This window comes from Neolamprologus brichardi, chromosome 17 (assembly GCF_056152115.1).
Source record: "Neolamprologus brichardi isolate AB-2024 chromosome 17, ASM5615211v1, whole genome shotgun sequence".
NCBI lineage: Eukaryota > Metazoa > Chordata > Actinopteri > Cichliformes > Cichlidae > Neolamprologus > Neolamprologus brichardi.
Window position 1 is genome coordinate 6,538,134 of NC_142120.1, and position 14,367 is coordinate 6,552,500.

At 40.0% G+C, this 14,367-nt stretch overlaps 1 protein-coding gene across 1 annotated transcript; it reads right to left on the reverse strand.

Annotated features, from left to right (window-relative positions):
• Positions 1–379: 379 nt before the first annotated feature.
• il17rel (interleukin 17 receptor E-like) lies at positions 380–13,458 on the reverse strand. Its single transcript, XM_006780571.3, has 18 exons — positions 13,173–13,458; positions 11,874–11,901; positions 9,359–9,508; positions 7,525–7,631; positions 6,549–6,663; positions 6,178–6,222; positions 5,624–5,763; positions 5,153–5,224; positions 4,998–5,052; positions 4,719–4,882; positions 3,968–4,012; positions 2,912–2,969; positions 2,589–2,734; positions 1,967–2,026; positions 1,820–1,877; positions 1,260–1,367; positions 853–909; positions 380–756 (listed from the first exon to the last, which is right to left on the reverse strand). Exons 1-18 carry the CDS (start codon positions 13,272–13,274, stop codon positions 635–637), a joined length of 1,632 nt encoding a protein of 543 aa, XP_006780634.1. The 5' UTR covers positions 13,275–13,458; the 3' UTR covers positions 380–634.
• Between the last annotated feature and the right edge of the window lie 909 nt (positions 13,459–14,367).

Genomic DNA, 14,367 nt, shown 5'->3' on the forward strand with positions numbered 1-14,367 from the left:
AAAGTTAAAAGGAAACACGGCTATCAGCAGCTCTGGCTCGTGTGAGCAGGTGTGCAAGCAGTGACATGGAAACTTTCACTGAAAACAGGGAAACAAGCTGCTGAACATAAAGAGCAAAGTGTTTATAAAACTGTAAGGACACAAATAGATATGGAGCAGCAAAATAAAGTATAAGGCTTGTAAGCTTTTGGTGTTGAGGTGAAGTTGGTGTTAATAACTGCAAATGTTTTAATGCAAATGTATTGTGATTATATTAGATTTGACTTTGTAAAAGCAAAAACAATGTTGTGAGGAGTTAGTTCAAAAAAATAGGGTTAAATGATATAATAATGGTGCATTTAAACAATAATTAAAACAGCATTTTGTTGTGTATTTTGCCTTTTTTATTGAAAATATACATTTTGAAACAAAACCTTTGTAGCTGCAAGATTAAATGAAATTCTACCTTTAAAACAACTTTCTCCCAAACAAACACAACCACACAAAATACATTAGCCAGTAACTAGAACAAGCATACAAACCAGCACCTCTGCAGAAAGCTACATACCGTTTGAAATGTCAGTGCCTACAATATATACTGAATTCAACAGAGAACTTAGTTGCTTTTGTAACATCTATATGCCTCACGCTTTGGTCATTCAGAGAGTAAGTTGGCCTTCTCGTTGTTTCCGCACTGCGGTGAATCAGGTATGAAGACCCCACCGTGGACAACCGGCTGAGTTTGTAACACAGACACCAGACAGGTGGGAGGGGGATCTGCAACAAAACAGGAATGATGATAAGATATGCGCACGGGTAAAAGAAAAGAAAATCTGTATGGTATGGGTTAAGCAAATGAAGCCATAATCTTACCTATTTGCTTTTCACCGTTACGGACTCCGGTTATCTTCTGCTTCCTTCTCCGATGCACTAAAATAGAAGACGGGGGAAATGTGAAGAGGAAGCAAATCAATAAAATGACAAATTCCGTGGCTGCTTTTCATTCAAGCCAAATTTGAATAATCAAACATCTAAGATGGAAAGGAAAAGCTAAACATGAGTGTTAACATTAGGACATTATTAACCAGCCTAGTTTACTGAGGCAAACTCAGCATTTACTCCCTTGCAAAGAGTCAAACACGAAGCCTGCACATACCAGAACATGCTGCAAAATCTTTGAGTTTGATGGGTAGGCACTGGACAAGGGCCTACATCACAGTATGTCCCCAAATAAAATAAAATGGTAGCCTGACACCTAGCCAAATAACTTTTCAACCTACATGTTAATAGGACATGAAGCACCAGAGTGACACATATTACTCCAAAGAGGCAAACACCAGTCAGCACAAATACCCAGGTCAAGTCTGAACGAAGAGGTGATGAGTCACCTGCAAAGAAAATTGACAGTTTGTTAGATGATCCATCCGGTTTGCATCTTGCTCTCTGCACTTTCTCAAACAACTGAATCCCCAATTATGTGTAAAGGAAAAACTGGTACTTCTTATTTTCCACAGAACCTTTCCTCTTGAACATAATAGTATCATTAAGCATTGCACGCACAACAAAGCATCCTTTTATTTTTCAAAATGCCAAGATACCAAACTGCAGATGCACATGCATTTGCAATTATCCCATCTCAGAATTCCCATGGCAATAAACGCAAGTTCTGTTACTGTACTGGAAACCATTTACATTTCAAAAGGTGCATCGCCTAAGGTTTGCAAAATTTTATGAGAAAAATAGTAAAGGAAAAGTTTGGTTAGGCTACACATGACTGAAGCAGAAATGAAGAGCAGAAAGTATTTTAATGGGAAGCAGCTCTAGCAGAAATCATACTTACTGCACAGCTTCAGACAGTGGATGACTGTGGCAGCATACTCCACATCAAGCCTTTTTACCTGTGCAAATAAAAAGGATATATTAAAGCAACAGTCTTTTTTTAAATAAAAAGTGCAAAGAAGTCAAAGGATCTACTACACAAACATACCTGAAGACATGAGTTGCAGGACGCCCCTTTCAGGTTTAAACCAACAGCTTTTTGTTTCTCCTGAGAAAAAAGACAAAAGATAGGAAATTTTTCCTGCAGGCGATATAGAAGTTGTCATGGTTTCTGTTTTTTCCTGTTTCTTTGATGTGCCATGATGTGTTCAGGAGAAAGATATGTTGTTGCACACTAGGTCTTGCTAATCTGTTGACAGATCCCTTTTGATTGCTGGAAAGCATATTGTAAAAGATGTAATTACTACCTTTTTTGTTCTGTTGATAGCAAATAACTTTTAAAAGTCACGACACTTTTAAAAAAAAAAGTGAAGTTTCCTAGCAACGGAAAAGGCAACATGCAATAAACAGGGATCATGTATGACAAAAAGTTGGAACACAATCTGTGTAAGCATGCTGTGGCATGCTGCTTCAAAAGAAAACGCACACATTGGATGTTTTAGGGCAAAAGGTTATTGCATGCAGGCAGCGAACAGACATTTGTTCTGCCACTCTTACTTAGACTTATCAGATCTAATGATGAGCTAGAACTCTGTCGAAGAAATCTGCAACAAGATATGTTTCTATTTTTTTAAAAAGTGCCGTCTGCGATGGGAATGTGTTGCACCTACCACCTGCACGTTGTGTGTTTCAATGGTCTGACACTCAGGGGATCCCTCGGACTTCACGCACAACTCCACAGAAAAGTTTGCAGAGATCTGTGACAGCATCTTCACTTCTTCACGCCCCTCTGTTCTTGTTGTAACCAACTCCCATGCTGAATTTTTAAAGATATAATCATACAGCACCGCCATGATTATTATCATCATTACAGACATCCATTATAGAACATGTGAACACAGTAGGGTCAATACATTGCCATAGACCATCAGAGCATCGCAAAAAATAGTCATGATGTAATTAGCAAAAATTTGAAGAAAATAATAAGTCACACCTTGGAGTCTCCCATCAGCAAAGGGGCACCTGGTCCAGGACTGAGAGCCTGCAGTAAACTGATGAAGACAGAATAACATTTTTGAACGTTCTTCATCGAGCTGTTGTATCAAACACATTACTCTTAGTTTTAAGAGAGCTTACTAAAATCATTGTTGCACACCCATAGAAAGTAGTTTAACAGTCTAATAATGATACTTCTGCTTTGCGTTTAGGACTCAACTCTCACTTCTGAAATGCAGATTTCATCACAACTTCCTGATATTGGCTCAATAACAGGAAGCTGATATAATATTAACAAGAACTCTAGTATTAAATAAATACACGTTGTTTAATTGCAACCCAGCAGCATTGCTTCTTGTAGGCAGTTTCCTGCTTTTGTAATGAAGGGTATGGATAATTAGGGCCCCCTTGTCTGAGTGTTTGTGACCTGGATTGTCGTTAGCGTTCTGAGCCGGAGAATGTCAGTGGGCTTATTGGTTTTGTTTTTTAAAAATGATAGCAAAAATGACAAACTCATGGCATCAGAAGAGTAAACGATGATATCATGGTATCATTATCCAGCTTTTTAAGCCTATTTGGTTGTTAATTCTATACGTGCAGTCTTTAAGTACCAGGGACCATCAGAATATACGTTAGTTTAGGTAATGGCTCAAAATAACTACGCATTTCAAGATGACTTCCAAGTGACAAGAAAGAACATGGCACATAGCATGCTATTAAGATAGCCATAGAGTTTTTCCATAATGAGTCAGCTAGCTTAATAAGACAACTTACAGCAGTAATGTCACATACTGACCAAGAAATTAAATATATCTTCTCAATCTTAGCATTTTTAAAGATGTCACACTATACCAAGATGATCTCAGTCATCTGAACTGTCAGGTCAGTTCTGATATTTGAGTTGCATTATGCTAACGTGGTGCAAAGGTCATTTTGTAATCAAATACAGAAAGCCAAAAAAAACGGTTTTGTTTGTTTCATTGTTGCTAGCGTATCAAGTTGACATGTCCTAGTGAACTTTGTGGAATGAAAAGAGCGAAAGAAAGATTGTTACCTTGACGCACAGTCGATCATGGGGATCCACCTTAGAGAATGCTATCTAAAAAAAGCATTAAAGAAGTATTTGTGAATGAATCACAATAAAGAATTGCAGTTACACAAGTGATGACCTAAATCATTAGCCTGGGTGACTCATATTGTGTTTAGATTCAGAGAGCTATATTTGTCTTTCAAGTGAAGCAAGTCTACCCAAGTATCCCTTCAGCCTAAATGTCTTGTGTCAAAATAAGGACTCCTTTGGGGTTTCCCTTCATTCTCATGTAGGTCTGGCTTGACTTACATAAACAAGAAACACAACTCAACATTTATGTTGTGTTAGGAAAGTCTGGAATGAACGCATGCTCTTGATTTCAAGAGCTCCTAGCTATAGTGTTCATGTGATGACACCTTAAATAGTGAGTACTTTTATGTGATCGTTTGAGGCTTCCACCTTTTAAAGAGGTTACAACTGCAACTACAAGCTACATCTGAAATCAGATCAGTCATGATTTTCCACTTCAGGCTGATGCGTCCGCATTTTTTCTGCAGAAAAAATGCGTCTCTCAGATACGACCAGGCACCTGACATTCAGGTTGTTCAAACCTCTCTCAAGCCTCTCCGTAGACCGAGTGAGAGTTCTGGCTTGTATGTGTGTGCTCATGTGCAATGTTGCCTAACAAGGGCATCGGCTTAATTACACTTAAGCAATTTGTAAGGATAACCAAGCTTAAGAAAGCTCCCTTTATAAATATCCGAAAGGTGTGTACCTTTTCTCTGGTAACATTCTGGGAGGAGTGTGGCAAATCCACACAGATGCCATCATCTCTCATCTGACACAATGCAGCTGTAGCTGTAACTGGGCAAGCAGGCTCCCATAACAGAGTCTCCTCCAGTGGATCAAAGGTGATTCCAAACCACAGTTCCTCAACACCTGCAGGCGAATGAAGTCATAGGATTTTGGATGCTTATGATGCACTGTCAGCTTTCAAATGCTACAGCACACGTTTGCAATTTTCTCATCTGTTTAAATGAACAATGGGACTCACGGTCTTTGAACGGGCAGACCTGGACTCTTGGGGCGTCCATCACCGCTGACCAGCCCTGTGATGAATTTATCAGTGATTATTGAAGGTCTTTCGTGGAATTTATGGCAGAAACTGAAACCGTGATTAAAGACCGGGAGTGTGAGTCATAGCATTACCTCAATGCAAAGGCAGGGCAAAGGTCGAGAGTATAGGAAGGTGGCACTCTTTATGGGTTGCTCCTTCTTTATCTAGAAAATAAGAACAGCTATTGATTATTTGTGGAATGACTGTCTGGATGGCAGTTAATGATGGTTCTTGTGTTCACTGTGCACATTTTGACTTTTGATCCTTACTGTCCCTTTGTTCAGGGTATATTGCGCTGTCCTGATTGTCAGTTATATGATCGTTAAGCAATTTATTGAGTGAGTACATTTAAATTTAGAATCACACAGGGAATAACCCAATTACTCACTTGGGGAGGAAAGTCCACAAGTGTGGCTTAGACCTGCTACGCTTTTCTTGAACTGTTACATAATGGAACATTACCCCATCTCTCACAGATCTCACTTTATATATATATTCATATTATTGAAGAACACAAATAATTGCACTGATTCCATTCATATTTATTCCAATAAGAGTCTTACCAGCGTATAAGCCCCTGTGCCAGAACAGATGAAATCCTTTCGGCAGAGTCGGAGGTGGTAGTTGTGATCGTTAAGCATGTCTGAAACATTTACGCTCAGCTCCTTCTTGTCTGGGTTTACTTTGTACGACAGTCTGCCAGCTGAAAGAGACATGAAACAGTCAGACAATTAAAACGAAAAATTAAAAGGTCCAGTTGAGTAATTCAGTTACATTTTATTTATATAGATATTACATATATATTTATATACATATCACAACAGCATTCACCTCAAAATGCTTTGTAATGTAAGGTAAAGACTCTACAATAACACAGAGAAAACCCCAGCAATCAAACAACCCTCTATGAGGCAACAGCAGGAAGGAAAATCTCCCTTTTAACAGGAAGAAATCTCCAGAAGAACTAAGCTCAGAGAAGGGCAACCGGTTTGGGGTGAGGAGAAGAGGACAAGCCCTAAAAATGCATATATGCTGCATATTTGATATTTTATTTCACTCCACTGCATTAACTAAAACATGTAAGGAGAAAGCAGATCCCGAGCATATTTACACTTACTGATGCACTCCGGAACATGTCTTCTAAAATCTTCATGACTGCATCCTGTTGAGAAAAGTGAAGCACTTAAAAAGAAGCAACTCATGCGTAAATAAATTCCTGTCATTCACGTGTCATCACGCATGTGGGAGTAGTTTTTACACAGTACTCACTTAAGATATTTACACTCTTTTAATCACTGACATTCATCATTGCAGAGCAGTGGAACACACTACGAGGTTTCCTGTTTTTTTCTACCAGTTACAAGGAAATACTTGGCAGGGCTGGTTGTGTAACACTGTTTATTAGTTACCCATGGTTACAGTCATATGCCCTTGAGTCTGTGTTTGCATAATTATGCAAACACATGGACAAAGTGCATGTAATCCTACCTGGAGTATGATAGGTGCTGGTCCAGGTCATTCCACAGTAACTTGGGACTGTTGTCACTGTTACTTGCACTTGTTGGTTTGGAGAAACTTCAGTGCAGTTGTTCTCAATTTCAACCTGCAGGAAAGAGGCAGGTAAAAGCACACAAGCTGTCACATGTCTGTTAAACGCTGCGCCGTATAGAAATATGCTGAAATGACCCAATCCTTTTCAAAAGCAGTTGGAAAGCCAGTTAGTCTGGCCGGACCACTGTTGTGTCTTCCTGAGAGACCTGAAGACGCCAGCTAGATTATGGAAATATTCATAGGCACGGTGATGCTAACCACGTTGAACTGTTTATTTCCTCTGTCACTGTTTTCATTTTACAAAATCATTTACAAAGTGGGGTGTGGCTCTAAACGCGAAAAGAGGACTCGCCACAAACCCGGCAGCAATCAAAATTTTGGTATGTCACAAAACATTATCATGCTTGATGATCACTGGAGTTGAGGGTTGGTTTTCTTTCTACTTCTTTACTCCTTTTTTTGCAACCTCACCCACCTGTGGGCCGTTAGAAGGTCTGGAATCTGGAATCTTTTAAATACAGTTTATGTGACACACCGATTCCACCATCGTGGGCATCAGCTGGGGAAAACTTTTAAGCTCCGTAACCTTTGTGAAGGTTACAATGGCATATGAGTCAGTTTTCCAGTGACCTTTAAGAGCAAATGGGATCTCCCAGATGTGTGGAAAAAGGTCATGTATTTTTCCTTACTGCAAGACGAGAGGAACCTGAAGGACATCGAGAGTTGCCTCATCAGCAAACTCCCCGATTTGCGGGAAGGGAAAGACAAAAGAGGGCAGGAAGGCACTACTGGGTTGGAAACATTTGAGTGCTACACACAGCACATTTAACAGAAAAGCTACTCTAGCATAACACTCTGGATTGATTAATGTCCCACAAACACCCAGCGATGCCAGTTGTGTTAGGGATTTTACCTGCAGTCCAGACATCCTTTCTCTTGATGCCCTTGTGAAGCTAAAGGTTCTGCACCTCGTCATCATCCCTGTGGTTGTGATACAAAAGGACACGCCGTGGATGGAGTCTGTGGAAACGTAAACCAGAAGATGTTTTGAAGTCGCTGTAGCAGTAACCAGCACCAGCCAGTTAGCCATTCAAAAGGTTTTTAAATGGTTGACTGGGTATTTTGGTGCAGGTTGGCACTGTTTTAGGTGCCATACAGGAAGAAGTTATTTAGGTACTTTTTTTTTTCTGAGCAAAGGGTTTCCTCAATTCCAAGTGCACATGGATGGATGTGTCTGACAGTGTGTCTTCCTGTGTAAACCTTATCAGACTGTATGGGTTGTCAGCATTATCAGGAACATGAAGTGTCAATTGGCATGTTTACCATGCAAAAGCAGAAGTTTTTTAATGGAAGCTCGTTGCATTTTATAAAATGTGACTTCCTTCAGCAAATGCCTTTAAGGTGTGTCACCTGTGATTATCATTTCTAACATCATTAGTTTTCAGGTTGAGTTGACTACACCCTAAGAGTTCCATTTGGCGCTTCCTTGTTAAGGACGTTTTGAATAAGGAGAAAAGAAAACAACTGAATAATGACCTTGGTCAGATGGCGGAAATTAAACAATATCATGTGCCATGTATCTGTTGGCATGAGTGTGTTAGGACAGAGGCATGGGCTCTGTTTAGTTAATGATTGTCCTCCAAAGAAAACTAAAAAGTTCTTCTATGTATAACTTAATTAATTACATGCGATAACTTCAGTCACTCAGCACCTCTTTATCAAAGTTTCCCTTAAGCTATACTGATTCACCACACCTATGTCTTCTGTGAAAACAGAAAGAAGATTTTGTGGTTTAACAAACACTTTGGCTTTATTCTGAAAGCATTAATTAACAATGCTGAATCCTCCCAATTGCTTCCAAGTATCAAAAGAAATTCCGGTGTAGTGTTTTTACAGCAAAGTCACATCCAAAATGTACAGCCCATACCAGGAAGTAGGCTGCTTTAAGTGAAGAAGAGTGGCTGACAAAGACACCACACTGAACACGTAGAGATCAGTGTGACATCGGCCGTCCACTGACTCCTCGCAAGACATCAAACAAGCAGGTACGCTAAAAGCATCAAAGCGGTACTGGGATTAGAGTAATGTGATTTCTGGGCATGTTTACATGTGAACTTAGATAAATCACTTTGGAAACCCACTTTAGCTGACTGTCTCTGGCGCCAAAGCATCGTGCTCCAGCGCAGAAAAAGACCACACACAGTGTGCACACACAGGGTGATACACTGAGACAATGAAATGTTATAGTTGAAATGCCAGCATTAGTCACTTTGATTGAAAGTGAGATTATCTTTTGAAAGTAAGAGATCCATAAAACTGTCTAAAAATAGTACAATAGCATAAGTGGATAACAGGGGCTTTGGGAGGTGGGACATAAAGGAAGGAACAAGTGGGAAAAGCAACCTGGATGGTAAACTGTGCATGGAAAATGATTTGGTGCCAAACTAAACACTGCAACATGGAGCTCAAGTGTAAGTGGATTTTAATACTATAACAGCTGCTTTTAATAAGCGGCCAAACTAAATAATCCAATAGGGTGATACACTGAGACAGTGGTTCAGTAATTTCGCATTGCTATAAGACTGAGAGAAGTCAAAGACTAGACCCTGTGCCAAAGCAAATCTCTGTTCACCCAAAAAGATTTTCATTCCTTGCTTGAACTGTAAAAACTGTTGCCATTTTTGAGCACATGCATTTTATACAAACAGATATGGGACCATCTATTTTAAGCCATCACACTTACGCACCAGCGATTTGCACCACTGCTTTGATTCCAAGCCGCAGCGAGCACTTCTGCATCCTCTCACATTTCATGACCGTGGAAAGGCTGACGTTGTGGAACACGGTGGAGGTGTTGAGACTTTCGGCGGGGTTCTCGCATGGACGTGGAAATGAATCTGCACAGCAACGGGGACAGAGAAATATTTTTTAAAAAACGAAAAAGTTACACTGTGGGATTTGTGAGGAAAATGAGGGTGTGGATTTTGTGTAGCAAATGTGGGTAAAAGGATCTTTGAAGTATGCTGTTACTTATTTATGGAGAGCCAGTGTTGGGGAGTAACGGAATACATGTACTGGCGTTATGTATTTAAGATACAAAATATGAGTAACTGTATTCCGTTACAGTTACCGTTTAAAAGGTGGTATTTAGAATACAGTTACTTTTTTTGAAATAAATGGATTACACGGCGGTCTTTTCCTGTTTCATATGTTAGACTGTCCCCTCTCTATTTTTGGTAATTCCACGCAGGCGGAAACCCAAAGAAAACACGCATTAAGACGCTTTACTGCCTGTGTCTCAATCTCGCCTATGCCACCCCTACTTGCGGCCCGCATAATGACGTGAAGAATTTTTTATTTTTTTTAAATGTTATTCAAAAAATTATGTAATATGAAAGCAATAGGCAGAGTGTTACAGGCATAGCCCTAAAGAATGTAGGCTCATGGGCAGGGTAGTCCAGTTGTAAGTAAATAATTAAGACTCGACTGAACACTGTGTTCGTGTTTTCCTCCGTTGGAGCAGCCTTTCAACGCCTCTCTCTGTCTCTCGCTAGCAAAGTTGACCCAGACAACAAAGTAAAGATAATTTTCGGCTACGAGCCCAACATGAACCTGATGTATTAGCAGTGTTGGGGAGTAACGGAATACATGTACCGCCGTTACGTATTTAAAATACAAAATGTGAGTAACTGTATTCCGTTACAGGTACCGTTTAAAAAGGTGGTATTTAGAATACAGTTACTTTGTTGAAATAAATGGATTACACGGTGGTACTTCCCTGTTTCATATTGTCAAGGGTCAGGCCTGTTTGGGTTTTGTTTGACAGCTACTTTCTGTTGTTCCAGGTGGCAGCGTTACGGTTGCCATGGTTACAGGGTGGCGCTCTATCTCTGCATGTTTCCTGGGTGAGAGAGCGCCTGTTGTTGTTGTGCTAAGCTAATAGGCAGAATGCTACCGGTATAGCTCTAAAGAATGTAGCATCATAGGCAGTGTAGTCCGTGCTGCAGGGAGAATTATGTGTCTGTGAGCGAGGGAGGGAGAAAAAGGAAAAGTACGAGCTGTCATCGAGCAAAAACGGGAGCTGGAAGCATGTAAATATAATAATAACCACTGCAGCCAAGAAGAGTGCCTGACGAGCCCAGCTGTAAGTAAGCTATTAAGACTCGACTGTACACCGTGTTTGTGTTTTCCTCCAAAAACAACAAGTTCCGTTGGAGCAGCCTTTCAACGCCTCTCTCTGTCTCTCGCAAGCAAAGTTGACCCAGACAACAAAGTAAAGCTAGTTTTCGGCTACGAGCCGACACAGAACCCGATGTATTAGCCAGAGGTCCCTTTACTACGGTTCAGAGCCGCGGACCTTCAGTAACAGTAATAAATCACAGCAATAATACATTCACGTAGTTGTAAACAGCATGATAATATATTAAGTAATCCAAAGTATTCAGAATACGTTACTCTCATTGAGTAACGTAACGGAATACGTTACAGAATACATTTTGGGGCATGTATTCTGTATTCTGTAATGGAATACATTTTAAAAGTAACCTTCCCAACACTGTGTATTAGCCAGAGGTCCCTTTACTATGGTTCGGAGCCGTGGACCTGTTTTATATATGCGCAAATAGTTTTCTATACGAGATCTCTGCAAAAACTGCAGCCTGACCTAATGTCCACCCTACTGTTACTCATTTTATATTAAGATTTAAAAATCTGGTCGGTATTGGTATGGCGAGTAACACAGCAATAGTACATTTATGTAGTTGTAAAAAGAGAACAAACCACAGCAGCGTTCCCACCTTTGCCGTCTGCTATACAAAGCATCTGAATTTCTCTTTAGCATTTTACACTTACACTCAGTATTTTGTGCAGAGATTACAGATAGCAGCAGTGCACTGCTTCTCAAGCTTATCGTGATTTTATCAGGTCTTATTTAGCGTGTGAGGGAGGGAAAAAATCATTTTAATGCTATGGGTGGGGTTCATTTAAAGATCTTTGAATGTGGTTACTATTTCTCACGTTAGTTCAGAGGCACGTAATGGTCTTTGTGTTGTTTTGCAGACCTTTTGAACCCAGCCTTGAATTCTATGTTAAATGCTGAATGCAGTTGCTTTGGCAACATTGCAGTAAAATATAAAGGCAACAAATGCAGGCCTTATCAGTTTTTCCTGTTCGTCGGCTAATATTAGCCGAGTTATTGTGCAAGTAAACACCCAATGGGGATGCATGACTGCTGGTGTAAAGTGGCAACAAGTCTATACTCACAGCCTCCTTTGGTCTTGCAGTGAAGTCCCTGCAAAAAGAAAGAAAAGGAGAAAACACAGAGTGATTCATGACAGGCTCTTTTCTGTGAATTCTGTGTAGGAGTTTCATCAATAAAGTTACTCTTAACAGAACAAAGGTAGCAGCTCTGCAGGACAGGGGATTCCCAGACAACAATGAGTTTTTACATCCTCATTGCTCCTTTCAGGTAAGACTCTGCCTGTGTGTGTGTGTGTGTGTGTGTGTGTGTGTGTGTGTGTGTGTGTGTGTGTGTGTGTGTGTGTGTGTGTGTGTTTAACCCCACAGCTGGAGCACTGTAACACAGTTGTCTGTGGTTAATAATAACAATAATAATAATAATGAAGGAATGTGATTCACTGTGGTCTTTAATGCATCCTCGTTTATTCACCAATCAAGTATATGAAACATATTTCATAAATCCTCGTGCCAGAAGAAACAGTGCCGTCATTTTTATGTTGTGGGGAATGTGATTTGTAACCAACAAAATTTCCAAGAATTTTTTGTTGGATTGTTTTTTTAAGAAATGGAATCTTTTAATTCCATCGATCTACCACCTGCGAGGTACCTCACAGAACCTGATGATGTGTTGACTGTAAACACATCTCGAATTCATCTTTCAGAATTTTAACCGACTGTCACCGACTGTTTTCTTGCTACAGCGAGGCGCTGAGTTACACTATTAAGCGCTTACACGTGTAGAAACCTGCAAATGATAAAGAGCTTTATCTTAACTGTACGCATGCAACACAAGGTAGGAGAAAGAAGGAAAATGAAGCTTGTAAAGTTCAAGTCACTGAAAAAGAGTAAACATGTTGTGTTGACTATTCACCCTCCACCCAGATACATTTGCAGTTGTTTCCTCCTTGGGCTCCAGTAAATGATTAGATATACCTCCTTTAACAAAAGCTCAGCAGAAGAGGCTTTGCAGGATGTAGCTTTGTAAAACTGTCTCCCAGTAGGTGAATCAGAGTGTCATTAACTGGCTGTCACGTGTTTTCATTCTATGTGAACTGAAGAGCCTTTGAGATTAGAATTGGATCATCAAAAATCAGATTTACGTTTGATCACAGCCGCAGTAATGACCACTGCTGTAAGAGTACAGAACTCATTATAAACATCTGTATATTTCTGTTATTTTCACTCACTAAAAACAGCCAAATTGGCATATTAAGAAGTATTATTACACAAGTTCATCAGCAGCAGTGACTAATATCAGAAGTTAATATAGAACACAATAATATAAGCTGATCATGTGATTTTAAGCCTTGTTGATTCTTTTACCTGAGAGCACCTCATACATGTCTCCAGTCCTGGGCTTTCTCCTCCAGCTCCAGTCAGACACAAGCAGCAGTGGACCAGGAGCAAGCCAACCCACAGGATCATTTTACTGGTCAGGTGTGGACACTGTTTTCTTCTCTCTGCTGTCACTGTAATCTGTGCCTCTTCTTGTACTCTCTAATCTTTTCCTTTTTTTTTCTTTTCCAGGTGGGGCTAAGTGATAAACTCAGATGTGGGCTTGATGTAGTTGAATGTTGAGGCTCTCTGGTTTGATGTGTCCTGGATGTGATGATAGCCAACATGTAGCGCGAACTAAAGGGCTCCAGCTGTTTTGTGTGGGAGGCGGGGCTCTCTGAATGAGAGCCAGTAGTGGTTTTCCTCTTCAGCAGCACTTTCCAAGATGTGATTTTTTTTTAAACAGTCCATGTCCTCACTGTACAAAACTTCTCTGGGACCTTTCTACATACCTGTCATACTATAGTGAGCTGGAATTTTGTGGAAATGGTACTGAAACCCAGTCACCAATCCTCTCACCCACACGCCAAAGTCCACATGCTGTGACAGGATTTACTGGAAAGGTGCAAAATTTCACATCCCTTTTTTTGCATAATTTCTTCAATTCCTATTGCGCATTTCGGAAAAAAGAAGTTTCTAGAGGAAACCCCTTTACTGTGGTTGCAGCAGTCCCCTTTTACTGACTGGGTATTAAAATTAGAAAATTTAAAGCAGTTTGAGGACTATGGGAAGAGCTTGTTCTTAACATCTGACCTCTTAAATACTTTCACTATATTTATGTTTTGTAATAATAACTCCTCACATTTCACTCCTGAGTGCGTAAAATAGGCTTCCTCTTGGGTCAGCGTTGTTTTCCCTTATTTGGGCACAGTTCTCAGAATTAAAATGAACTGGAAGCTCCACTCACGTACACTGCCATTTTTATCTTAGTCATTTATTTATCTTCCAGTTGTCTGAAAGGATGTGCTGGCATATTAAATCATTTACACATTGCACATTATTCTAGTCCCGTGACAAATGGATGTCTGCTTGACTGCTAATGAGTCCTCAAATTAGCTGAATTTCTGTATTGCTGAGGGCAACTACTATGCTGTTGTTGCTACACGCCTTACCTCAATCACTGTCTTTACATTTGAATTTTGATCATCTGTTAAATTTTATTTATTTATTTTGAGTTTCAAAG

Bases quoted from the DNA above. Each gene is read 5' to 3' on its own strand.
- il17rel (XM_006780571.3), bottom strand. From the start codon at position 13,274: ATGATCCTGTGGGTTGGCTTGCTCCTGGTCCACTGCTGCTTGTGTCTG. The intron at 6,223-6,548 runs GTAGGATTACAT...TTTTCTCAACAG, and splicing joins CAGCACCTATCATACTCCAG to GATGCAGTCATGAAGATTTT. The intron at 5,225-5,623 runs GTAAGACTCTTA...CTTATTTTCTAG, and splicing joins GCACAGGGGCTTATACGCTG to ATAAAGAAGGAGCAACCCAT.